Raw genomic sequence first — 26,774 nt, forward strand, 5'->3', positions numbered from 1 at the left:
GATGCAGGTCCAGGTGATTCCGCTCCAGGTGACGAGTACGAGCTCAAGTGGGAGTTCGACGAGGACTCTCAGCGTTACTACGTGTCTTTTCCTGATAATCAGTAGTGGTGCCTAGTTGGGGTTCGATTCAGGGCCTTGTCGCATGTTGGGTGTTCTTCTATTTTGGCGCTGTAGTCGGGCCATGAGTGTTTGTATGATGGATGTTATTTATGTACTTTGATGTGACGTGGTGAGTGTAAGCCAACTATGTTCCTCTCCCTTTTATTATATATTACATGGGATGTTGTAATGATTGCCTGACTTGTGACATTGCTTTCAATGCGGTTATGTCTCTAAGTCGTGCCTCGACACGTGGGAGCTATAGCCGCATCGAGGGCGTTACACTCGGTGCGAGCATTTTGTATCTTATGATTTGAGATTTGGAGACTTTGTTGGTACTATTTACTTATTAATAAGATGGCCGTATGCATCGCTTTGATGCAGAGGCCGGGGTTGACCTCTTTTTTAAAAAAAAATCAGTGTCGATATCACTTGTTCGAACACTTGTCACAGCATTATCGTACATATTCTTAATGAGGGTAATGTATTTTGCTGGGACTTTGTGTTTCCTCAAGGCCCACCACATAACATTTCGCAGTATCTTATTATAGGCTTTCTTCAAGTCAATGAACACCATATGCAAGTTCTTCTTTTGCTCCCTGTATCTCTCCGTAAGTTGTCTTATCAAAAAAATAACTTTCATGGTCGACCTTCCAAACATGAAACCAAACTGAATTTTGATCAGGCTTGTCATTCTTCTTAAGCGGTGCTCAATAACTCCCCCCCCCCCCCCCCCCCATAGCTTTATTCTTAATTGTTTTTTCCGCAAAACATCATCAAAATGTTTCTCAAATTTGACTACGGCCCGGCCCTAAGCACGCCAACGCTTCGGGCCGAAGCCGTAAAAAGCCCAGCGAGGAGCGTGTAGTCTACTCGTGCTTCGTTTCGTTCACCTCACTCGTGCCGTGCGTTGCGTTGTCCCCCCGGGTCCCGTTTCCGTCGTCGGTCCGCGCTGCGCAACCGCCGGAGATCTCGTCCGCCGTCCCGCTCCCCCGCGCTCCCAGCGAACCCGTCCGGCTTCCCCCAATGGTAAGCAGCACTGCCACCCCCTACGCTCTTCCTTTGCTCTGCGCCCGCCGTACAGTCGATTTCCCGGCTTGCCCCGATCCGCCGCGGCCGGCTCCCGCCATGGGCGGCATCGTATGATAGCTTTGACGACGATTCGGTTACCGATGAGGCGCAGCTCATCCTCCCTCGTGTGTTTCTTCTCAGTCTGGGCTGGGAGGCAGTGTTTTCACGCGGGCGCAAATCGGGATCTGCTGTTGCTGTTCGTTTGATCCTTGGTTCTGTGTTCGCGCAGGAGACCTGCCCGTCGGTGAAGAACATTCTGTTGCTGGACTCCGAGGGGAAGCGCGTCGCCGTCAAGTACTACACGGATGATTGGCCCGTGCTCTCGGCGAAGCTGGCCTTCGAGAAGTCGGTCTTCGTCAAGACCCAGAAAGCAAGTTCTGGAGCAGAGGGTAACCCGCACTCTGCCTTACTCTATTTTTAACAACAGGAAAGGTGATTTTGTATGTCTGATGATCGGTGCTGGTTGTAGTACTCCAATGTTTTGGTCCATAATGCTTGCTGTCTTTCTGAAACCGCAAATTCATGCGTTTGATATCTCGCATTGATTTGTTGTTAACCGAATTGTCTACTTTCCGTATGCTCCTAAAAGAGGGTGGCTCTTTATAATTAACTTATGGTTTCTTCTGTACTGACAGTTTGGTTCAAAATTGAATTAACCATATCTCCCATCGTTCTTCCTTTGGTGCTAATCACTACCTCGTGAATTATGAGTATTCGGATGGAAAACTATGTTAATTTGTTTGTATATGAACAACAATATATGATTATCTATATGTCTTTCTCTTCCGTTCTCATGCTTCTCTTTGATAAGGTTTTGCACTCATCCTTTTTCTCTCTCTCAAATTAACACCTAATGAAGCATCCTGCTAAGCCATATATCCTTAAAATAGTATGCATCAAATCGAACTTTATTACGTATTAACCATCTGACCGTAATTGATGTTGCAGTGATTCTCGAACTAGGTGGGTGTGTTAGCAAACCTTGTGCCTCTATGGTTGCACTCGCTTGCACGCTAGATGAATTTTGATTGCGGCCAGTTTTTCCTTTACCAAAACACTGGAAGTTCGTAAACAAACATGTCAAGCATTCGTTCTGCTAGCAATTCTTTTTCGGCGGAAAATTTTGTGCTTAACATGATAGGCGCCAAATTTTGGCATGGGTTTGTGATGCAAATTAGGCAACATGCAAACATTTCCGTAAGGCCACAAAATAAGTTTGTCTAACAAAAAAGCGCATAAGTTCATTCTCATATTATTATATACTTATATGGAAACCAGTATCCTTCATTAGGGCTTGTGGAAAGTAATTTAAATTTTGTTATCTTTGGCTGAAGTTGCCACTTCGCACTTCCACCATACTCACCAATTGGAAGATGATTTCGGATAGTATTGCACTTTACTTGAGTTGATTTTTCTACTTAAACAGGAGACGTGTCCGTCTGAAACTTTCTGTTGATCTGTATGTGTTTCTTACTCGAAGACTACTCATGTAATTCAAGCTATTAAGTTCCATTTATTGCTTTCCCCATTTACAGCTGAGATTGTAATGTTTGATGGTCAAATTGTTGTGTATAAGTTTATCCAAGACCTGCATTTTTTTGTTACTGGAGGAGACGAGGACAATGAACTTATTTTAGCATCAGTTCTTCAGGGATTCGCTGATGCTATTGACATTATTCTCAGGTGCTCAATATAGTCAGATTTTCTACCTATTTATTTTATAACATAATATTGTTACGTTAACATCTGATTGCATACGGATTTGTTTCCCATCTCATTGGTTTCAGAAATAATGTCGACAAAAGAACAGCTCTTGAAAATCTGGATCTAATCCTATTATGCCTTGATGAAATTGTTGATGGAGGGTAAGTCCTAATCTTACTACTTTTTATTGTTCAATTATATTTCTTCATCTTCTTTATAATACTTGACCTTGCTCAACTGCCTGCTCATGATAACACCGGTCTTTGGGAATGGTGGCATGAATAAGGAATTTTATCGGTACCTGCACAAAAGAAAAGGCACATGCCATTAGTTAATAATAAATCAAAGCTATTTATTACTCAACTATGGCCCTTGGTCACAAATGGCAAAATTTGATAAATAAAAAGATGCCTTCCAAGATCTGGAATAGTAATAAACTTCTCATTTTGAAATGTTATTTATGTATTAAATACCATTGATTTACATGTTTTAGGCTTCCATATATGACTACTCTTCCAAGATTTCCTTATTCCTTTGCTTAAGTTTTACCTTATTTTCTTGAATGGCTTCCCAGGATTGTCCTAGAAACAGAAGGAAGTGTGATAGCTGAAAAGGTACTAGCTCATGGAGCAGAGGGTGCCACATCAATCGCCGAGCAGGTAGGTTGCAGACAACATAATCATTTTCTACTTATGAAACTGGTTGCTATCTCCTAGTAGAAAGGGTTGCTTTAACTGAACTAAGTTAATGTTTTCTGTGTGCAGACTATAGTTCAGGCCCTAACAACGGCAAGAGAGCACTTTGCCAAATCTCTGCTTATGTGACGTGTCCTGTTCTTGTGGACGAAGATGGCATTGGAGATTGGACCAATGTGTTCATTTCATTGTCAAAAGAGAAATGTCCGAATCTGTGGGTGTAAAATTACGCGTTTTCGTTGACGTTATATGATTGTTCAGTTTTACGAGTGCTCGAAATTTGTGTGGACAAAGATTGTGAAATGTGACCGTCTCGATTTTGGCTGGTTCACTTCATCTCCTCGTTGTTTTACTGTTACTCGTCGTGTCAGTACAATGCTTACATACAGAGGTTAACAGGCCACCTTCTCGCTTCAAAGAAACAATACCAGAGTTTGCCAAAATTCACCTTGCAGCTATGAAGGTTTCTGTGCTACTTACATCTTTGTGTATTGTTCGCCAGCCTGAAGGTAGACGGTTGTGACCAGGCAGCATATGAAGATGACCCTCGATTGATGTAACTACTTTGCCTTCGGTTGTTCCGCTTGTTTTTTGAACTCGGAGGCAGTTGCCCCAATCAATGTATTTTGATTGTACGAAGAGAATTAGCCGGTTAATTGCGCAAATCCAGTTTAAAACCGCCACAAACGTCCACACAAGCTGTCATGGGACATGATATTCCATGGTAACATCGGAGGCACAGTCGGCCGACCTGACACATGACAGATAACCACACATACTTCCGAGGTAGCACACAAACATCATGGTCCTATCATCACTTCTCCACGAGCGAGCAAGCAAGCATGACTTGGCCACCAACGACCACCGTCCGACACCCTCAGGCGACAGTCACGCTTTAGTATGTTCGTTAACCATCGACTAAGAGCAACTCCAATGCGCCAATCTAAATTGTCCGCGCGTGTTCATTTGAGTCGAAACAGACATAAAAGTAAAACCCAATACGATGACCCAAACGGATAAACATCGGCAGGTGCAGGCCAACAGAGAGGCAGCCACGGCCGCCGCCGCACAACTAGACCGCCATTGCACAGAACAATGCCCTCGTCGCTGCGGTCACTAGGGAGGCCCCACTCTACCTAGGGGTAATCCCAGGCCATCACGGGCTCGCCAGTTGTTCATCTGCCACTACCAGAGTCTCCATGCACGTTGGCCACGCCGTAGGCACCCGGCTTCCATCCCCACCCGCAGGCCTCCCATTTCTCCACCTTTCCCGGGAGACTGTTCGCCGGAGGTAAGCGTGGTTGCGCCGGCCACGCGCACTGTGCCGGGTGCTGATCCACGGGCACCTATGGGACCGGCGGACCGGGTCCCTTTCGGTTCGGCGGGGGCGGAGGTCGCGCAAAGAGCAGATCGAGGCGGAGCACGCGAGCGATTTACCCAGGTTCGGGCCGCACGGATGCGTAAAACCCTACTCCTGTTTTGTGGTTTTGTATTGATTTCTAGCTCGGGAGCGCGGAGTGCTACAGTACACTCCAGCAGCTAGCAAGACCGAGCGTGAGTGTTCGAACTGGCTCCCCCCTTCTACGTTGCACACGGGCCTTCTTTTATATGCTCAAGGGGTTACCCACAGGTGGCAACGAAGGTAAAAGGCAAAAATGGAAGAGTGGTGGTTGGTACAACTACCTGTTACAGTGTTATCATACCTAACCCTGGCGGCAGGGGACAAGGGCATTAATTGCCCGTCTGTGTCGCCTAAACAGTACCGAAAGGGACCGCTTAGGGACGCCACCGTTTGCCACGATGGTTATCTTTGTCAGCGCCTGCTTGCCACCTCGCACCCCTAGCTGCACGGCCTCCTGCCACGTGCGCTCGGGAGGGTCCTAGAGCGACACGTTGGCAGGTGTGCTGGAGCGCGGACACGAAGAGGGGGTTTCCCGCGGCAAGCTCCTTGCCGCGGTCGTTGTCTTGTCGTGTTCGGGAGCTTTTCGCTCACCGGGCCTTGCCGGGACGCGTGGCGCGTCGCGGCAAGTTCCTTGAGATGCCTTGAGTGGCCTTCCCGGCAAGCTCCTCTTGCCGGGGTCTTGTCTTCTTCCCGGCCAGCTTCTCTTGCCGGGGCCTTGGTTGGTCTTCCCGGCAAGCTCCTCTTGCCGGGGCCTTGGTTTGAGTACTTTGTTCTTGAATGGTTTTCAAAGTAGCCGCAGAGGGTCTTGGCGGCCACTTGGCAAGCCTTGCCGCGGGATGCTGCGACTGCCCGTGCACAAGTTCGGGGTACTAGGGTACCCCTACTCTAGTACACCGACAGGAGCCCCCGGGCCTGGGCCAGACACGGTGCCGAGCGCTATTGGGCCAGGCCCAAAACAGTGCACGGGCACGCGCGGCCTAGGTCACGCCGCATATCTCTCCGCTTCCACCGCGCACGCCCAGAACGGCACGCGTCAAACGCGGCGTCGTGGGTGACGCGGGCGGCGTGCGCGGGGCTAAGCCCCGCGAGCATGCGTCAGGCCATGATGAAGGGGACGGTTCACGCCCTCCTCCCTAAACGGAGGTAGGCGTGGGGGCGTGGTGCATTTACTGGACGGGGCCGGTGTGCGGTTTTCGAGGCGTCCATTCCCCGCGATCACGGGGTGGGGTGAGGCCGCCTCATTCGTCGCCTCGGTCCTGCATCCCCGCCACGCGGCTCCCATGCGCTTGGGGTCGCGGATGGTGGAAGTGGGAAACTGGGCCGTCGCGAGCAAAGGCAGCGAGTCGGCCCCGACTCCCTGCTCTTCCCGTGGCTTGATTCGCTGAGCGGGGCGGCCGAGCCCCCACCTCGCTCCTTTATAAAGAGCGGGAGGGGAGCTCAGAAGCCCGCACTCTCTCATCTCCTCCTTTCTTCAGCTTCTGCTCCCCTTTCTCTCATTCGCCATGGAGAAAGGGAACCCTGGCCCTTCATCGGTGGCGGCGAGGGTCGCCGCCAGACAGCGCACCCCTCCTTCTCCCGCGCCCGTGGTGGCAGAGCCAGCCATAAGGGGAAGAGGGAGGGGGCGAGGTCGTGGACGAGGTCGAGGACGAGGTCGAGGCGCTCGGGGAAGAGGCGGACGGGGCGGCGCGCTAGCTTCGCCTCCGCCGGCGGCTCCTCCCCCCACGGCGGTCCATATAGGGGACGACCCTTGCGAGTTCTTCGTCAGGCTGCGCCGGGCGCCTCGTCGTCGCCTCCGGCTTCCAGCTCCGTTTGCAAGTGCAATGGAGTCGGACCCGCCCGAGACACTGAGACTGCACATGAGGGGCTGTGGGATCAGCGGCACGCGAGTCCGCGTTGTATTCCCAGCCCCTAATGTGATGTATCTTGATCGAGGGTGGAAGACGTTCGCCCGTATCCACAGCCTGATGGAGGGGTTTACCCTCCATTTTAAGTTGATGGAGGGCGATCTCCTCTCCGTCAAGGCCTTCGGGTGCTTCGGCACTCGGGCGAAGTGCTGCGTGGACAGCTCCTCCGATAGTGAAGGCTCCCCCTCGAGCGAGAGTGACGAGGAGGAGAGCGACAGCGACGATGAAGGTAGCGAGCGGCGGGATGGCGGGTCCAACTAGGTGTCGGGCGCCGCTCCGTGCGGCACCGACGACCCCATCATCCGTGTCGCCGGCTCCTTGAACTCCCCGGGGTCGTCTCCTTGGGCGGCTGGCGTAGGGAGGCTGCAGAAGGGGAAGAGGGCTGGCGACAAGGCCGTCAGGTCGGAGTACGAGGGCATGGTGCCCTTGACAGCGTGCTGACGTCCTGCCGCCCCGTCTTCGAGCCCCGCTTCCGGCGCCGCCATCACCGTCCAGCCTTCGGACGGCCCCCGGGATGTTCTCTTGGTGTCTTCTGGCACCCGTAGCTCGCCTAGGCGCCCCTTTTGCCCTTTTCGCCTCCTTGACCTACCTCCTGACGAGAGGGACAGGAAAGGGATTACGGGCATCTTACCTTTTTAATTTGTAAGCCTTCGGGCCTTAGCTGCATCTAAAACTTGTAATCCTCCCTTTCATGTTTTTCATCCTCTATGGACTGTACCTGAGTGGGATGTTTTTTAATGAAAAGGGGATGCTTGCCGGGTTATTTGTCTCGCGGGTTGAACCCACGTCAAGGAGCAAATCCTTGATATCCCTCGGACAGACATTTCATCTCCCGGCAACAGGCCCTGCCGCCTTCCCACGTCGCTCGACCTTTCTCACGCCCTTGACGGAGGCGGGAACGAAGTGGGTGCGGCCTCCTCGTTTCATCCCTTTGCTGCCGTGACTACGACCAAACTTGGCCCCGGGAACGAGCCCTAGGGCCTAGAGTTGAGGGAGCACGGCAGTTTTCGGGAAGAAACGCGGTTTCGCATTCCCCAGTCCATAAGAGGATGCATGATGAGGGACGAAAGACTTATCTGATGTCGCAGCCCCCGGCAACTCTGGCTTGCCGTGGATGAATCTTGGCACTCACAGCCCCCAGCAATACTGGCTTGCCGGGGCCCAGGTGCCGGCGCGCCCTTCTTCTCCTTTTCGTCCTCAAGCGGCCTGGCCAGGATATGCGAGCCCTGCGAACGAAAGAGAAGCAAAGGGACGGACACTCGACCTCTAAGCTAGGGGTTAGCCGCTGTTAGGCACTATCAACCCTAACCAAGGACGAGACTCGACCTAGCATGCATGCTATAACCCCGGGGTGTCAGCGCTTCATTTACTGGTGCTCAGGGTCTGCGCCTGGCTTTGTACAAAGGATTACATGCAACAGCGGCAAGACTTGTACAAAAGGGTGGTTGCCGGACAGGGTCCGACAACCGCGCCTTACGGGTAAAACTTACGAAGATGCTCGATGTTCCAGGAGTTGCTCACTGGTACGCCATCTTCGGTCTCAAGGCGGACAACGCCAGGCCTTGTGACTCGCTTCACCCGGTAAGGGCCTTCCCACTTCGGCATCAACTTGTTGGAATTCTTGGCGGACTGAACGCGCCGAAGAACAAGGTCGCCTTCCTCGAGACTCCTGGCATTGACTCTGCGGCTATGGTAGCGGCGCAGAGCTTGCTGGTAGCGAGCAGCTCGCACAGCAGCCTGGAGACGGTCTTCCTCAAGGAGCAGCGCGTCATCTTGCCGCAGCTGCTCTTGCTCGAGCTCATCATAAGCGAGCACTCGAGGTGACCCGTATACGAGTTCCGTGGGGGTAACTGCCTCTGCTCCATAGACTAGAGCGAAAGGTGTCTGTCCAGTGGCTCGATTTGGCGTCGTCCTGATCGACCAAAGAACCACCGGCAGCTCCTCGATCCAGTTTCTTCCGCACTTGTACAGCCTGTCGAAAGTTCTGGTCTTGAGCCCGCGCAGCACTTCAGCATTTGCCCTCTCCGCTTGGCCGTTGCTTCTCGGGTGAGCAACAGAAGCGAAGCAGATCTTGGCGCCAAGATCTTGGACGTATTGCATGAAGGTGCGGCTCGTGAATTGTGTACCATTGTCGGTGATTATCCTGTTAGGGATCCCGAAGCGGCAAACAATCGACCTGAAGAACTTGACGGCTGACTGCGCGGTCACCTTCCTCACTGGTTCCACTTCCGGCCACTTTGTGAACTTGTCGATTGCGACGTACAAGTACTCAAAGCCCCCGACAGCTCGGGGAAAGGGGTCGAGGATGTCGAGCCCCCAGACCGAAAATGGCCAGGATAAAGGGATCGTCTGGAGAGCTTGAGCTGGCTGGTGTATCTGCTTGGAATGGAACTGGAACGCTTCACACTTGGTTACTTGTGCAGTTGCATCCTGGAGGGCTGTTGGCCAGAAGAAACCTTGCCAGAATGCTTTGCCGACAAGTGCTCTTGCGCCAATGTGGTGTCCACATATGCCTCCGTGTATCTCTGCCAACAGTTTTTGTCCGTCTTCCCGGTGAATACACTTCAATTTCACACCGTTGAGTCTTCTTCTGTACAGTGTCTTGTTGACAAACTGGTACATACTTGACTGCCGGGCTACTCTTTCCGCTTCTTCTTGCTCTTCGGGAAGTTCTCCTGTCTGAAGGAAACGGACAATCTGCTGCGCCCATGTTGGAGCTCGTGGCTCCACAACAAGGACTAAAGGCAAATCTGCCGCTGCGGGAACATCCGCTTCTACGGCAAGAACCTGTGGCTCTGCCGGAGCTTGACGTTCCCCGACAAGCTTGCCGGAGCAAAACTTGTTGGGAGCTTCTGCTTCAACGGAACAAACCCTAGGGCTTGCCGGAGCATCTTGCTCCTCAGCGTTCTTGGTGTTGTTCTCAGCTGCTGCGGGAACATCCGCTTCTACGGCGAGGAGCTGCACCTCTGCCGGAGCTTGACGTTCCCCGACAAGCTTGCCGGAGCAAAACTTATCGGGAGCTTCTGCTTCAACGGAACAAACCCTAGGGCTTGCCGGAGCAGACTGCTCCTCAGCACTCTTGGCGTTGATCTTGGGGACCTTCTTGGCGGCGGCTTCGGGAAGCTCTGCCGGCAAATAGTCATCAGAGACCAACTTCCTCTTCTTGCTCTGTCCAGTTGATGGCGTTACGGACGGCTGAGTCAGCTTGAGCACAAAGATCCCTGGTTCCACAGGTAACTTAAGTGCGGCGCACTTTGACAGGCCATCAGCAACGGCGTTGTGAGCTCTTGGAACATGCTCCATTTGTAGGCCGTCAAAGTGCTCTTCTAGCTTTCTCACTTCGTCAACGTAAGCTTCCATCAACGGACTCTGATAATTCTTGTTTACTTGGCGGACGACAAGCTGTGAGTCACCCCTGACAATGAGCTTCTTGATCCCAAGGTCTGCCACGATCCTGAGACCGGCAAGCAATCCCTCATACTCTGCAGTATTGTTCGTTGCTTGCTCCTTGGGAAAGTGCATCTGGACTACGTACTTGAGGTGCTCTCCGGTGGGTGCGATAAGCAGCACACCAGCGCCGGCGCCTTGCAGCGAAAAGGCACCATCAAAGTACATCAGCCACTCTCTGCTTGCTTCCTTGTCGGGGATGCTTGTTTCTAGAATTTCTTCATCTGGTGTTGGCATTCATTCTGCTATAAATTCTGCCAATGCTCTGCTCTGGATAGTTGAAGTGCTTTCAAACTTGAGGCCAAAGCTTGATAGTTCCAGTGCCCACTCAACAATCCTGCCTGTCGCTTCTGGATTCTGCAGTATCCTCTTCAGCGGAAAGCGAGTGATAACTGTGATCTCATGTGCTTGGAAGTAATGGCGCAGCTTTCTCGAGGCCATGAGAAGGCCGAAAAGCAATTTCTGCACACCAGAGTACCTTGACCTAGCCCCCTGCAGGAGGGAACTGACAAAGTAAACTGGGCGCTGCACCATTTTCTTCTGTGTCTCCTCGTGCATCTGCGCAGATCCACCTTTGTCTGGACCAGAGTTTGCCGGGGAAGCCCCCTGCTTGTCGCTGGATGCGCTTGCCGCGGTTGCTGGCTCATCATCTGCCTCCCTCTCTGCTACTAACGCAGCACTAACCACTTGATTGGTTGCCGCTATGTACAGCAGCAGCTTCTCTTGTGGCTTAGGTGCGACAAGTATTAGAGGGGAGGACAGGTATCTCTTCAGGTCTTGCAGCGCAGCCTCCGCTTCCGGAGTCCATTTCATTGGACCTGCCTTTTTCAATAATTTGAAAACGGCAGGGCGCGCTCAGCAGACCGAGAGATAAACCTGCTGAGAGCAGCCACGCAACCGGCAAGTTTCTGTACATCCTTGACGCGCTCTGGTGCTTCAATCTGCTCAATGGCCTTGATCTTGTCCGGATTGGCTTCAATTCCCCGCTGAGACACGAAGAATCCGAGAAGCTTGCCGGAAGGAACTCCAAACACACACTTCTCTGGGTTGAACTTGAGGCTGATCTTGCGTAGATTTGCAAAGGTCTCGTCTAAATCTTGAATCAGGGTTGCTCTGTCCTTGCTTTTGACCACTATATCATCCATGTAGGCTTCCACATTTCTGTGTATTTGTGACTCAAGAGCAACATGGACTACTCTTGCAAATGTCGAACCAGCATTTTTTAATCCGAAAGGCATCCGTACGAAACAGTACGTGCCACATGGAGTAATAAATGCGGTCTTCTTCTCATCCTCTTCTGCCATGAAGATCTGATGATATCCTGAGAATGCGTCAAGAAATGAAAGCAAATCACATCCAGCTGTGGAGTCAACAATCTGGTCAATGCGCGGCAAAGGAAATGGGTCTTTGGGACAAGCTTTGTTAACATCGGTAAAATCGATGCAAAGTCTCCATTTCCCGTTTGCCTTGCGCACGACTACAGGATTGGCCAACCACGTGGGATGGAGCACTCCTCTGACAAGGCCTGCTGCTTCCAGTTTCTTGATCTCTTCTGCAATGAACTCTTGGCGCTCCACTGCCTGCTTCCTGACTTTCTGCTTGACGGGCCGCGCATGAGGACAAACGGCAAGGTGGTGCTCAATCACTTTCCTGGGAACACCGAGGATGTCAGACGGCTGCCACGCAAACACGTCGGCATTCGCCCGCAGGAAAGTAACGAGCGCGCTTTCCTATTTGGGGTCGAGCGTGGCACTGATGGTGAAGGTACCACCAGTGCCGTCCTCCTTGGCGGACACCTTCTTCGTCTCTGGCGGAGCTGCCATCGTCTTCTTGCACTTGCCGGTGGAGCTCGATGGTGCGTCCTCAACGGCAGCGCAGCACTCCGAAGAGGTGCGCTTGTCGGAGTGGGCATCAGAACTCTTGCCGGACTTGGTCTTCTTTCCCCCGGGAGCTTCAGCAGCAAGTGGATTGCGATCTGCCGTGGCTGCTGCTTCCCGGTAGATCTTGTCGGCACAGATAAGAGCATCCTTCTTGTCGCCAGGGACAGAAATGACGCTTATCGGGCCTGGCATCTTCAGCATGTTATATGCGTAGTGAGAGGCTGCCATGAACTTGGCGAGTGCTGGACAGCCAAGTATCCCATTGTAGGGCAATGGGATATCGGCAACGTCGAATGTGACCTTCTCAGTCCTGAAGTTTAGCTCGCTGCCGAATGTTACCGGCAGCGTGACCTTCCCCTTCGGCTTGCTCCTTCCCGGGTTGATTCCTTGAAATGTGCCGGTCTCTTCGAGCTCGCTGTCAGGGATTTGGAGTTTCTGGAGTACAGCGGAGGAGATCAGGTTCAAGCCGGCCCCGCCGTCAACTAACATCTTAGTGACCTTGAGGTTGCGGATAGTTGGTGAAACCAACATCGGCAGGCACCCGACCGCAGTTGTGCGATCAGAGTGGTCCTCAATGTCAAAGATGATAGGCGTGCTGGACCATTTCAGAAGCTTGCGCGATTCGACAGGTGGTTCCGCTGCATTGACTTCCCGCGCCCATTGCTTGAGTTGGCGGTGTGAAGTGTGCAGAGAAGCACCGCCGTCAACGCACAAGACCTCTGTGGCTTTCTAAAACTTCTGTTCGCTGGTCTCAACATCATCCATGTCTTCGTCGTCGTCATCTCATCGTCGTCGCGGCCGCAGGGAGGCCTGTCTCCTTGCCGCTGCTTGGCCTTGCTGTGGCGCCCTTCCCGTCCGGCGTGCTTCTTGCCGGATTCTTCAGCACCCCGTTGGGCCCTCTCCTTGTCGCGCCGCTCGTACTCAGCTTTTTGCTGCTGGACAAGCTGCTCGACTTTCTTGCAGCTCCGGAGGTCATGGCCCTTGGTTGTCGGAGCCGTCCTGCTTGTCGGCGGCCGCCACAGCCTGGCAGTTGGTGCATGCGGCAACCTCCTTGCCGGAGCTGCTGACCTTGGCTCGCTTGGCGCCACCGTCGCTGCCGGACTGCTCAACGACCAGCACCTCTTTGTTCTGCTTCTTCCTGTTGTTGCGCCGCCGGTTTTTCTTTGCCGGGGCGGCATCTTCGCTGTCAGATCCCCCTGCTCCAGTGCCTTCTCCGGGGAATTTCCTCCCTTCCTCAGCGCGTGCACACTTGTCGGCCAGGGCATATAGCTCGCTGACGTCCCGAATCTTGCACATCGCCATCTCCTCCCGCATCCTACGGTTACGCACGTTCTGATGGAACGCGCTGATTACCGCGGCAGGGTGGATATTTGGGATGTTGTGCTGTACACGGCTGAACCTCTGGATATACTTGCGCAGGGGCTCTCCTTCCTTCTGGACGAGTAGATGAAGATCGCTCTCTTGGCCATGAGGTTTGTGGCCGTCTGTGAAGGCGCCGACAAACTGATGGCAAAGATCAGCCCAGGAGGATATGGAGTTGTCCGGCAAGTGCATGAGCCAGGACCTGACGTTGGGCTTGAGCACCAACATGAAGTAGTTGGCAAGGATCTTATCGTCCCGCCCCCCAGCAGCCTGCACCGCGATGGTGTAGATGCTGAGGAACTCCGACGGATGCGACTTGCCGTCGTACTTCTCTGGTACATCTGGTTTGAAATTCTTCGTACTGGGCCACTGGACTTGCCGCAGCTCACGAGTGAACGCAGGGCAACCTACCGCGTACGGTAAGTCGCCTGGTTCCCCTGGCGCATGCATGTCAACAGAGGGCCCAGCGCGCTGGTCTGATTGACGCCGCGCTTCTCTCTGGCGCTCGATGCGAGTACAAGCGTCTTCTTGTTGTCGCTCTTGAAGAACTTGGCGCTGATCGCGACGAGCTCGCGGATCTGACGACGCGGTGGAGTCGCTGTCGAGGTGGACCCGGCGAGTCGTCGATCTTGGCCTTCGGGGTGGAGAGTGCACAGTAGTTGCACCCCCACCAGTCTTGTCGTCCCTGGCTCGTGCCTGGCTGGCTTGCCGCGGCTGAGACGCGCTCGGCTGCCGTGGAGTGTCGCCGTTGGCGAAGCCGATGAGACTCTGGATAGTGGCCCTCCAGTCGTCGATCTTGTCCGCCGCTGGAGGGTAGTCTAGGAGCAGCTGAGCTCGCGCCAAAGCTTCTGCGGTGGTGGCGGGTGGCGGTGGCGAACGGTGCGAGGAGCGGGATATGCTCGGACTTCTAACTACGTTAGAAGGAGCAGTATCTCGTCCAGGCGACCGTGTCTCGCTCGCGCCAGCAGGTTGACGTGCATGGTGGCCCTGAGCGCTCCGAGATCCACCAGCTCGATCTTGATCTAGCGAACGCATGGTACCGTGAGTACCATGACGCTGCCGGTCCCGTGCCTCCTGAGATGGGCGCGGTGCATGCACGGATGCCGAGGTCTTGGAGTGCGCCCGGTCATTGTGGGAGCCGGCTACGCCGCCGATGGGCAGCGCAGCCTTGTCCTGGGACCTGGCGGCACCGTGAGTTCCCTCGTCGACGCGTGTCCTTCCACCAGCGCCTGCCCCACCAACCGTTTGCTCCGGCGGTGGCTGGCTCGGCGCGGACGGAGCAGCTGCCTCCGAAACTTTCTTCTTCGGCGGCATGTTGATGAGGATGATGAAGATCTAGCTCGCGAGAACGCCGGATCTGGTTCACACAACTTCGACGCCCCCTACCTGGCGCGCCGGAGATGCCGGGGTGCTGATCCACGGGCACCTATGGGACCGGCGGACCGGGTCCCTTTCGGTTCGGCAGGGGCGGAGGTCGCGCAAAGAGCAGATCGAGGCGGAGCACGCGAGCGATTTATCCAGGTTCGGGCCGCACGGATGCGTAAAACCCTACTCCTGCTTTGTGGTTTTGTATTGATTTCTAGCTCGGGAGCGCGGAGTGCTACAGTACACTCCAGCAGCTAGCAAGACCGAGCGTGAGTGTTCGAACTGGCTCCCCCCCTTCTACGTTGCACACGGGCCTCCTTTTATATGCTCAAGGGGTTACCCACAGGTGGCAACGGAGGTAAAAGGCAAAAATGGAAGAGTGGTGGTTGGTACAACTACCTGTTACAGTGTTATCATACCTAACCCTGGCGGCAGGGGACAAGGGCATTAATTGCCCGTCTGTGTCGCCTAAACTGTACCGAAAGGGACCGCTTAGGGACGCCACCGTTTGCCACGATGGTTATCTTTGTCAGCGCCTGCTTGCCACCTCGCACCCCTAGCTGCACGGCCTCCTGCCACGTGCGCTCGGGAGGGTCCTAGAGCGACACGTTGGCAGGTGTGCTGGAGCGCGGGCACGAAGTGGGGGTTTTCCGCGGCAAGCTCCTTGCCGCGGTCGTTGTCTTGTCGTGTTCGGGAGCTTGTCGCTCACCGGGCCTTGCCGGAACGCGTGGCGCGTCGCGGCAAGTTCCTTGAGATGCCTTGAGTGGCCTTCCCGGCAAGCTCCTCTTGCCGGGGTCTTGTCTTCTTCCCGGCCAGCTTCTCTTGCCGGGGCCTTGGTTGGTCTTCCCGGCAAGCTCCTCTTGCCGGGGCCTTGGTTTGAGTACTTTGTTCTTGAATGGTCTTCAAAGTAGCCGCGGAGGGTCTTGGCGGCCACTCGGCAAGCCTTGCCGCGGGATGCTGCGACTGCCCGTGCACAAGTTCGGGGTACTAGGGTACCCCTACTCTAGTACACCGACACACTGCCATGGCCATCGACCTCAACGCCAACCTGCGCCCGGTGGATTGTCCACCGGGGGCCAGAGGAAATGACCGCGGGAGATCCCCGACAGCATGCATCCCGACGCCCACAACCTGTTCGACACAAATGCGGCCACAGACGACGAGACGGCCAACTATTTCATCATAGAGTATATCATCTTCGAAGGCGGTGTGGGTGACGCGACCCTCGATCTTGACGAGACCCAAAGCCAAGACGGCCGAGGCCCCTTCATGGCCGGTCACGAGGGCACGACCGACACCTTTGCTCAAGGGCATGGAGACACTGCCGACCCCTTCACACAATACCAAGATGGCATGGGCAACACTTTCCCGCGGGCCTTTTTTTAAGTTCAAATTGTTTTTCGCACGGATGAGAATTGGGTCGGCCAATCGGGTGCATCAATTCAACACAGACGGACAACGAGCCAGTAGCCGACCAAATGGACAAAAAGCAAATAAAACACGCGTCTGTTTAGGTCGGCGCTAGCTCCTCTGTCTCAACGAAGTGAAGGAACCCATGGGAAAGCAACGAAGAAAAGTCACTCCCAGCACACGCTTGCTAATATCTGGCGTCGTCACCAAACCACCCGCCTACATACGTGCGCGGGCCTGCGGCGACGAAGGGCCGTTCGACACGCGAGCAGGCGCGCTGTGGCGCGACAGCGACCCCTTGTCGATCGCTCGCTCGCCCGGGCCACAGCCTCCACCACCCCCAGGATCGAACCGACGACGCCGATCGCCCCCGCCCGCCACGAAAGATCCCACCCCCTACATGCGCGGCGCCCAGTCGTCCGGTCGGAATCGGACGCATATCTCCCCAGCCGACTTCCCCCGCCCGGATCGCTTTTCGTCCGCTACTTAGCACAGTAGTACGTGCTGCTCCTAGCTAATCGGAAGGCAGCGCGTGTGTGCTGGTTGTGCGGGCCGGGCACGCACGCACGCACGTACCCACCGAGAGAGAGGGAGAGGAGAAGCCAGCGTCGACGTTAAAAAGATCGCCCGGGAGGAGCCCTTCCCGCGGGACACCATGAAGCTGCCGCGGTGGGACGTGGCCGCCGCCGGGGCCGAGGGCGCGCACGCCGACGCGCAGCAGCTCACGCCGCCTGCGACGCCTGGTGCAGACGATCGGGCGGCGACCGGCTCTCGCAGGCGGCCGGCCGGGGGTGGCGGCGACGGCGACGGGGGCGCGTTCGTGTGCCGGACGTGCAGCCGGCGGTTCCCGACGTTCCAGGCGCTGGGCGGCCACCGGACGGGCCACACCCGGCTGCAGGCGCGCCAGCAGCGGCCGGTTACTCGCAAGCCTCGGCCGCACCACGAGTGCGCCGTCTGCGGGCTCGAGTTCTCCATGGGCCAGGCGCTCGGCGGCCACATGCGCCGCCACAAGCAGGTTGAGCCACAGCCGCACGTGGAGGAGGCGCTGGGCGCAGTGCACATGCGCCGGCACAAGGAGGCCGACGCACAGCCGCCTCTGGAGGAGGAGGTGGCGCTGGCCGGGCACAAGCAGGCCGACGCACAGGCGCGGGTGGAGGAGGAGGAGGCGCCAGGCGGGAGCATGCGCTGGCACGAGCAGGCCGGGGCAAAGGCGGCGCGCGTGCAGGATGAGCACCGCCAGCAGGAGGAGGAGGCGCTGGACTTGAACTGCCCGCCGCCGCTGGAGGATCATCGCGGCGGTGACGACCGAGGAGACTGTTCCGCCGCGTCGTCAGACCCTCCTCTGCTCAACCTCCTCGTGTAGCTGCCGGGCTGGCTGACGATTCTGAGTTCGTGTCTGTCTGGATCGATCTTATTACCATTCATCGTGGAAGAAAGGCTATGTGGTGATAAATAAACAAGGTGCTTTACGTAGTTGTTACGTGCTTTTCGATCATGTTCCATGGCTATTGCCGTTTGGGTACGTCTAGAATCTAGTCAGTCTCTCGTCATAGAATCCGGACATGTACGCTGCTTTTAATCATGCACGCGTACGTGAGTGGGTCGAAAGAGCACGTCGTCCGAGGAGCGCGAGGCGGATCCGGTGCCGACAACGAGCATCAAGCGATCTCCTCCGTCCATTCTCCGTTCCAACATGTAACGGCTGCCGCTAACTACCGTGTTTGTCCCAGATGACTTCTTCGCAAGAATGAAGATAAATAAATAATATTTCCTCCGTTCCAAAATATAAAATGTTTTGGTGTTTCGATATTGACTATGTACGGTGGTTGCTTTTCGTAAAAAGAACAATAATGTAACATCCGCAGCTAATTACCATGTTTCTCCCGAACTACTTCTTTGTAAAGAATGACAAGCCCCATACGCGGAACATTCGTTGTCCTATTGGCAGCATCGTGATTGTGTGAATCCCTACACATAGTAGGCCTGTAATGAAGGCGAACAGTTGATTCCATGGCTGATCGAAGCTCTGGGACACATGACGACGTGAACTTCTCCACGTAGTAGAATCTGGAAATTCATAGCAAAAGAGCATCTTTTTTTCAAGAAAACCGTTAAAGATGGCAAATGTCCCCTTTGTCTCATAATATAAGATCGTCTTGCAATAACTTGCAAAACGATCTTATATTATGAGATGAAGGGTGTCGGTGTCAAAACCGGCGGATTTCGGTTAGTGGGTCCCGAACTGTACGTCTAAAGCGGATGGTAATAGGAGGCGGGGGACACAATGTTTACCCAAGTTCGGGCCCTCTTGATGAAGGTAATATCCTACTTCCTGCTTGATTGATCTTGATGATATGAGTATTACAAGAGTTGATCTATCACGAGATCGTAGAGGCTAAACCCTAGAAGTTACCCTATGATTATGATTGTTGTTGTCCTACGGACTAAACTCTCCGGTTTATATAGACACCGGAGAGGACTAGGATTACACAGAGTCGGTTACAAGGGAGGAGATCTACATATCCGAATTGCCAAGCTTGCCTTCCACGCAAAGGATAGTCCCACCCGGACACGGGACGAAGTCTTCAATCTTGTATCTTCATAGTCCAACAGTCCGGCCAAAGGATATAGTCCGGCCGTCCGAGGACCCCCTAATCCAGGACTCCCTCAGTAGCCCCTGAACCAAGCTTCAATGACGATGAGTCCGGCGCGCAGATTGTCTTCGGCATTGCAAGGCGGGTTCTTCTTCTGAATACTCCATAGAAGATTTCGAACACAAGGATAGTGTCCGGCTCTGCAAAACAAATTCCACATACCACCGTAGAGAGTATAATATCCCACAAATCTAATCTGCTGACAAATTTCATAGAGTGACATCACGCCATGGCCTGGTCATTATTCGAACCGTTTTTCTCAACCAGCTACTACACATATTGCGAGGCGGTTTTCTTGGCACGTCTTGTCGAAACAGAGATCGTGTCCCCTTATCACGGGATTCTCATCAATACGGGTGTGGGTAACCCAACCGCGCCATCAATCACGGCGCTTGGGGAATAAGCGAATTTACCAGGCAAGTGGGGAGGCGCAGAATCCCTGCTGCCTTTATAAGGGGATAAGGACTCCCTTTCGCACCCACGTTTTCTTCTTCCCGATCCATTCCCCTTTGCCCGAGCTCAAGCACCCGAGCGTTCGTCTTCTCCGCCCACAAAGGCCTTCCAAAAATGTCCGGATCCGGAGCAGGAGGCAAGTGGATGGCCTCTACCGTCCAGGAGAAGCATATCAAAAAGCTTCGGGAGGCCGGGTATCGGGCCAAAAAAATCGGCCACCGTCTCCCGATGGCGGGGCAGATCGTTCCTACTCCGGAACCCCAAGAGAGGGTTGTATTCCTCCCGCGGGCTAGGGTTTCCCCTCCACCCGTTCATTCGCGGCATCATGTATTATTACGGGATCAATTTTCATGATCTATCCCCAAATTCCTTCCTCAACATCTCGACATTCATCGTCGTGTGCGAGGCTTTTCTCCGCATCTCGCCACACTTCGGCTTATGGCTGAAGATCCTTAATGTGAAGCCTAAGGTGGTGAGAAGCGAGAACGCCGAGTGGAGGGGCGCTATGGTGAGCAAGATGCCCAACGTCACATGGCCAACAGGTACTTTTAATGATTCCGTCAAAGAGTGGCAACAACAGTGGTTTTACATCACTGAGCCGCGCGGCACGGAATGGGCCGCTGCTCCAGAGTTCTAATCCGGAGCCCCTCTACGGCTTACGTCCTGGCCCAAGAAGGGCTTGAACTGGTCTTCGTCCGACGAACTGCCTGTGCTCCAGATGCGCGTTAAAGATATGGAAGACAAGAACGTCGAACTTGTCAATGTAGTCCAGGTGATGTTAGTTCGCCGGATCCTGCCTTGTCAGCACCGGACTTGCAATCTATGGGAATTCGATCCGGCCAAGCACCAGACCCAACGAGAGCTCTTTGGCTCCTCGCACAAAGACATCTGGAAGGTGCTTTTCAAGTCCGGCAAATCATGGCCGGACTCGGCCGAGGACCGCGGGTACCAACTGTCCCGCCCTGCAAGCTCGGTAAGTTTTTATGCGTTTTATCCGCATAACCCAAGGGAAATGCTTAATGTGTTTTCCTCGACTCCCCTAGGGCTGGACGAAGAAGGCGGGGCGGATACACTGTCCAGCCCCGTTGCCTGAAGAACCGCCCGGCCCACTTCTGACGAAGATGCTGGTCCCGGCGCCGTACAAGGCGCCAAAGAAGAAGGCCGAGAAGGAGGCCAAAAAGACCCGGGGCGGCCTTCGTCGCCGCGGCACTTCAGACACAATATCCGAAGGCTCCAACGTTCGTTCTGCCTTCGAAGAGGACGAGGAGTAGGAAGACGAATCCCCAGCGGGGGGAAGAAAGAAGAGGGCGGCCTCCATACACTTGGAGTCCGAGTCACCTAAAAGGGGAAAAGCTCCTCTTCCGGAACAGTCCACTACCGCCGCCGATAGCAGCCCGGTGTGGGATCCCAGGGCCCAACCCCTGGTGAACTCGTGAGTATAAAATCCAAACACGTTTATGCGTCCAGACTCATCATGGCATAATATTTTAACCTGAGCTATATTTTTTGTAGTCTGGCGAGGTCCCGCACCGAACGATCCTCATCCGGGGATTTGCTGAGCTCGGATGCTATGGAGAGCGGGATGCCCCCGAAGGCCCCTTCCCCCAAATATGTGAATAACACCGAGGCTTCGTCCCAGAAGGACCCCGACCAAGGATGGGGGGGGGGAGAGATCGTGAAAGCGGCGCCTAGAGGTCAAACTTCAGGGGCCGGAGACATGGGGGAGAAGATTCCCATGGGAGTCGACGGCGGGAGCCATCTTGAATTTGGCTCCCAGCCGGACGCAATTCCGGATATCAATACGGCTCCAGAATCAAGCAGGCGGCCTCCCTCGGCTGGAGGGGGCGTGCCTGTTCCACCGGCAATCTCTGTCCAACCAGAGGTGCCGGATGTTTTGTTGGCGGCGCTGAAGAGCGCCTGCATCGTCGATGAGCACCGTGCCCTGATCGGTGCAGTGATTAAGGAGATTCAATCTGCTAAGAGTGGACTGAATGAAGCCTGCGTCAGCCTTATAAAAGGCTTTGAGGTATGTTTTATGAGGTTTCGAAGAGTGTCATAGTATAGATAGTAGCCCCTGATACACTGTTCGGTGCAAGAAAGGACCGGACAGAGGATCAATTTTATGTTCGCAGGAAGACTCACTTGATGACATCTATCTCTCTTCTTTTATAAGCAGGCGCCTGCAGCGGCTGCTACCTCTTGATACGTCCATTTTGCATCATGCTTTTATATCGATATTTATTGCATTATGGGCTGTTATTTCACTTTATGTCACAATACTTATGGCTATTCTCTCTTATTTTACAAGGTTCACATAAGGAGGGAGAATGCCGGCAGCTGGAATTTTGGGCTGGAAAAGGAGAAAATATTAGAGACCTATTCTGCGCAACTCCAAAAGTCCTGAAACTCCACGGAACATCTTAAAATAAATAAAGAAAAATCCTCGCCAAAGATGAAGACCAGGGGGCCCACACCCTGCTCACGAGGGTGGGGGCGCGCCCCCCTAGGGTGCGACCCTACCTCGTGGGCCCCCTGGTGGCTCTCTGACGTCCATCTTCTCCTATATGAGGTCTTTCGATGAGAAAAAAATAAGAAGGAACTTTCGGGACGAGACTCCGCCGCCACGAGGTGGAATCTTGGCGGATCCAATCTAGAGCTCCAGCAGAGCTGTTCTGCCGGGGATACTTCCCTCCGGGAGGGGGAAATCATCACCAATGCTCCTCTCATCGGGAGAGGGCAATCTCCATCAACATCTTCACCAGCACCATCTCATCTCCAAACCCTAGTTCATCTCTTGCATCCAATTCTTGTCTCAAAGTCCGGGATTGGTGCTAGTAGGTTGCTAGTAGTGTTGATTACTCCTTGTAGTTGATGCTAGTTGGTTTAATTGGTGGAAGATCATATGTTCAGATCCTATATGCATATTATTACCCCTCTGATTATGAACATGGATATGCTTTGTGAGTAATTACGTTCGTTCCTGAGGACAAGGGAGAAGTCTTGCTATGAGTAGTCATGTGAATTTGGTATTCGTTTGATATTTTGATAAGATGTATGTTGTCTAGCCTCTAGTGGTGTTATGTGAACGTCGACTACATAACACTTCACCATTATTTGGGCCTAGAGGAAGGCATTGGGAATTAATAAGTAGATGATGGGTTGCTAGAGTGACAGAAGCTTAAACCCTAGTTTATGCGTTGCTTCGTAAGGGGCTGATTTGGATCCACATGTTTCATGCTATGGTTAGGTTTACCTTAATACTTTTGTTGTAGTTGCGGATGCTTGCAATAGAGGTTAATCATAAGTGGGATGCTTGTTCAAGTAAGAACAACACCCAAGCACCGGTCCACCCACATATCAAATTATCAAAGTATCGAACGCGAATCATATGAACGTGATCAAAACTAGCTTGACGATATTCCCATGTGTCCTCGGGAGCGCTTTTCCTATTATAAGAGTTTGTTCCAGCTTGTCCTTTGCTACAAAAGGATTGGGCCACCTTGCTGCACTTTATTTACTTTTGTTACTTGTTGCTCGTTACAATCTATCTTATCACAAAACTACCTGTTACCACTTATTTCAGTACTTGCAGAGAATACCTTGCTGAAAACCGCTTATCATTTCCTTCTGCTCCTCGTTGGGTTCGACACTCTTACTTATCAAAAGTACTACGATAGATCCCCTATACTTGTGGGTCATCAAGACTCTTTTCTGGCGCCGTTTCCGGGGAGTGTAGCGCCTTTGGTAGGTGGAATTTGGTAAGGAAAAATTTATATAATGTGCTGAAATTTATTGTCACTTGTCACTATGGAAAGTAATTCTCTCAGGGGCTTGTTTGGGGTATCTTCACCCCTTCCAGTAGAGCAAAGAGTTGCTCCTCAACCTACTGAACCTATTGAAAATGAAACTCCTTTTGAATTTCCTTCGGGTATGATGGAAAAACTGCTAGCTAACCCTTTTACAGGAGATGGAACAAAGCATCCTGATGAGCACTTAATATATGTGGATGAAGTTTGTGGATTATTTAAGCTTGCAGGTATACCTGATGATGTTGCTAAGAAGAAGGTCTTCCCTTTATCTTTGAAGGGAGCCGCATTGATATGGTATAGGCTATGTGATGATATGAGATCATGGGACTATAAAAGATTGAAGCTGGAATTTCATCAAAAGTATTACCCTATGCATCTTGTTCATCGTGATTGCAATTATATATATAATTTCTGGCCTCGCAAAGGAGAAAGCATCGCTCAAGCTTGGGGGAGGCTTAAATCAATGTTATATTCATGCCCCAATCATGAGCTCTCAAGAGAAATGATTATTCAAAATCTATATGCTCGGCTTTCTGATAACAATCACACCATGCTCGATACTTCTTGTGCTGGCTCTTTTATGATGAAGACTACTGAATTCAGATGGAATTTATTGGATTGAATTAAACGCAACTCTAAAGATTGGGACCTCGACGAAGGTAAGGAGTCAGGTATGACACCTAAGTTTGATTGTGTTAAATCTTTTATGGACACCGATATTTTCCGTAAGTTTAGCACTAAATATGGACTCGACTCTGAGATAGTAGCTTCTTTCTGTGAATTTTTTGCTACTTATGTTGATCTCCCTAAGGAGAAGTGGTTTAAGTATCATCCTCCCATAGAAGTAAAAGTAGCTGCACCTATTAAAGTTGAAGAAAATACTGTCACTTATAATGATCCTATTGTTCCTACTTCTTATATTGAGAAACCACCTTTCCCTGTTAGAATAAAGGATCATGCTAAAACTTCAACTGTTGTTCGTAAAAGCAATATTAGAACTTATACACCTCCTGAGCAAGTTAAAGTAGAACCTAATATTGCTATTGTTAAAGATCTCTTGTCTGATAATATTGATGGGCATGTTATTCATGAAGGAAATATGCCCTAGAGGCAATAATAAAGTTATTATTTATTTCCTTATATCATGATAGATGTTTATTATTCATGCTAGAATTGTACTAACCGGAAACATAATACATGTGTGAATACATAGACAAACAGTATGTCACTAGTATGCCTCTACTTGACTAGCTCGTTGAATCAAAGATGGTTAAGTTTCCTAGCCATTGACATGAGTTGTCATTTGATTAATGGGGTCACATCATTAGAGAATGATGTGATTGACTTGACCCATTCCGTTAGCATAGCACTTGATTGTTTAGTTTGTTGCTATTGCTTTCTTCATGACTTATACATGTTCCTATGACTATGAGATTATGCAACTTCCATTTACCGGAGGAACACTTTGTGTGCTACCAAACGTCACAACGTAACTGGGTGATTATAAAGGTGCTCTACAGGTGTCTCTGAAGGTACTTGTTGGGTTGGCGTATTTCGAGATTAGGATTTGTCACTCCGATTGTCGGAGAGGTATCTCTGGGCCCACTCAGTGTTGCACATCACTATAAGCCTTGCAAGCATTGCAACTAATAATGAGTTAGTTGCAGGATGATGTGTTACGGAACAAGTAAAGAGACTTACCGGTAACGAGATTGAACTAGGTATTGAGATACCGACGATCGAATCTCGGGCAAGTAACATACCGATGACAAAGGGAACAACGTATGTTGTTATGCGGTTTGACCGATAAAGATCTTCATAGAATATGTAGGAGCCAATATGAGCATCCAGGTTCCACTATTGGTTATTGACCGGAGACGTTTCTCGGTCATGTCTACATAGTTCTCGAACCCGTAGGGTCCACACGCTTAAAGTTCGATGACGGTTATATTATGAGTTTATGTGTTTTGAGGTACCGAAGGAGTTCAGAGTCCCGGATGAGATCGGGGACATGACGAGGAGTCTCGAAATGGTCGAGATGTAAAGATCGATATATTGGACGACTATATTCGGACATCGGAAAGGTTCCGAGTGATTCGGGTATTTTCAGGAGTACCGAAGAGTTACGGGAATTCGTATTGGGCCTTAATGGGCCATACGGGAAAGGAGAGAAAGGCCTCAAAGGGTGGCCGCACCCCTCCCCATGGGCTGGTCCGAATTGGACTAGGGAGGGAGGGCGCCCCTTCCTTCCTTCTCCTTTTCCCTTCCCTTTCCTTCCCTCCTACTCCTACTACATGGAAGGGCTCCTAGTTCTACTAGGAAAAGGGGAATCCTACTCCCGGTGGGAGTAGGAATCCCCTAGGGCGCGCCATAGAGAGGGCCGGCCCTCCCCCTCCCCCACTCCTTTATATACGGGGGCAGGGGGCACCCCAAAGAGACAACAATTGATCTCTTGATTTCTTAGCCGTGTGCGGTGCCCCTCTCCACCATAATCCACCTCGGTCATATCGTAGCGGTGCTTAGGCGAAGCCCTGCGTCGGTAGAACATCATCATCGTCACCACGCCGTCATGCTGACGGAACTCTCCCTCAAAACTCGGCTGGATCGGAGTTTGAGGGACGTCATCGAGTTGAACGTGTGCAGAACTCGGAGGTGCCGTGCGTTCGGTACTTGATCGGTCGGATCGTGAAGACGTACGACTACATCAACCGCGTCGTGCTAACTCTTCCGCTTACGGTCTACGAGGGTACGTGGACAACACTCTCCCCTCTCGTTGCTATGCATCACCATGATCTTGCGTGTGCGTAGGAATTTTTTTGAAATTACTACGTTCCCCAACAATTCAGTTCGAAGGTGAAACTGCTAGAATTGCTAAACCTTGTGATAAAGATAAACATAGACCTGTGGTAGGCGTGCCTGTTATTTCTGATAAAATAGGAGATCATTGTTATCATGGCTTATGTGATATGGGTGCGAGTGCTAGTGTTATACCGCATACTTTATATGAAGAAATTAAGAATGAAATTGCACCTGCTGAGTTAGAAGGTATTGATGTCACAATTAAACTTGCCAATAGAGATACTATTTCACCAATTGGAATTGTTAGAGATGTTGAAGTCTTGTGTGGGAAAACTAAATATCCTGCTGATTTTCTTGTTCTTACTTCTCCACAAGATAGCTTTTGTCCCATTATATTTGGTAGACCCTTCTTAAATACTATCAATGCTACCATAGATTGCACAAAGAATGTTGTTACTGTTGGCTTGGATGATATGGTTCATGAGTTTAATTTCTCTAAATTTAGTAAACAACATCGTGAGGAAGAATTACCTAGTAAGGATGAAATTATTGGTCTTGCTTCTATTGCCGTACCTGCTAGCGATCCTTTAGAACACTATTTGCTAGACCATGAAAATGATATGTTCATGAATGAAAGAAGGGGAATAGATGAAGTATTCTTTAAATAGGAACCTATTCTGCAACACAACTTGCCTGTTGAAATCTTAGGGGATCCTCCTC

At 52.1% G+C, this 26,774-nt stretch overlaps 2 protein-coding genes across 2 annotated transcripts; both read left to right on the forward strand.

Moving 5' to 3' along the window:
* The first annotated feature begins 920 nt into the window (after nt 1-920).
* Nucleotides 921-3,900, forward strand: LOC147991823 (coatomer subunit zeta-1). Its single transcript, XM_087526438.1, has 6 exons — nt 921-1,128; nt 1,400-1,559; nt 2,706-2,853; nt 2,958-3,035; nt 3,449-3,533; nt 3,639-3,900. Exons 1-6 carry the CDS (start codon nt 1,126-1,128, stop codon nt 3,696-3,698), a joined length of 534 nt encoding a protein of 177 aa, XP_087382564.1. The 5' UTR covers nt 921-1,125; the 3' UTR covers nt 3,699-3,900.
* A 12,865-nt stretch (nt 3,901-16,765) lies between these two features.
* Nucleotides 16,766-17,812, forward strand: LOC147991824 (uncharacterized). Its single transcript, XM_087539267.1, has one exon. It carries the CDS (start codon nt 16,995-16,997, stop codon nt 17,700-17,702), a length of 708 nt encoding a protein of 235 aa, XP_087395393.1. The 5' UTR covers nt 16,766-16,994; the 3' UTR covers nt 17,703-17,812.
* The last annotated feature ends 8,962 nt before the right edge of the window (nt 17,813-26,774 follow it).

This window comes from Triticum urartu, chromosome 1A (genome assembly GCF_056163025.1).
Source record: "Triticum urartu cultivar PI428250 chromosome 1A, HENAU_Tu73, whole genome shotgun sequence".
Classification (NCBI taxonomy): domain Eukaryota; kingdom Viridiplantae; phylum Streptophyta; class Magnoliopsida; order Poales; family Poaceae; genus Triticum; species Triticum urartu.

Bases quoted from the DNA above. Each gene is read 5' to 3' on its own strand.
- LOC147991823 (XM_087526438.1), top strand. The intron at 2,854-2,957 runs GTGCTCAATATA...CATTGGTTTCAG, and splicing joins GCTATTGACATTATTCTCAG to AAATAATGTCGACAAAAGAA. The intron at 3,036-3,448 runs GTAAGTCCTAAT...ATGGCTTCCCAG, and splicing joins GATGAAATTGTTGATGGAGG to GATTGTCCTAGAAACAGAAG.
- LOC147991824 (XM_087539267.1), top strand. From the start codon at position 16,995: ATGAAGCTGCCGCGGTGGGACGTGGCCGCCGCCGGGGCCGAGGGCGCG.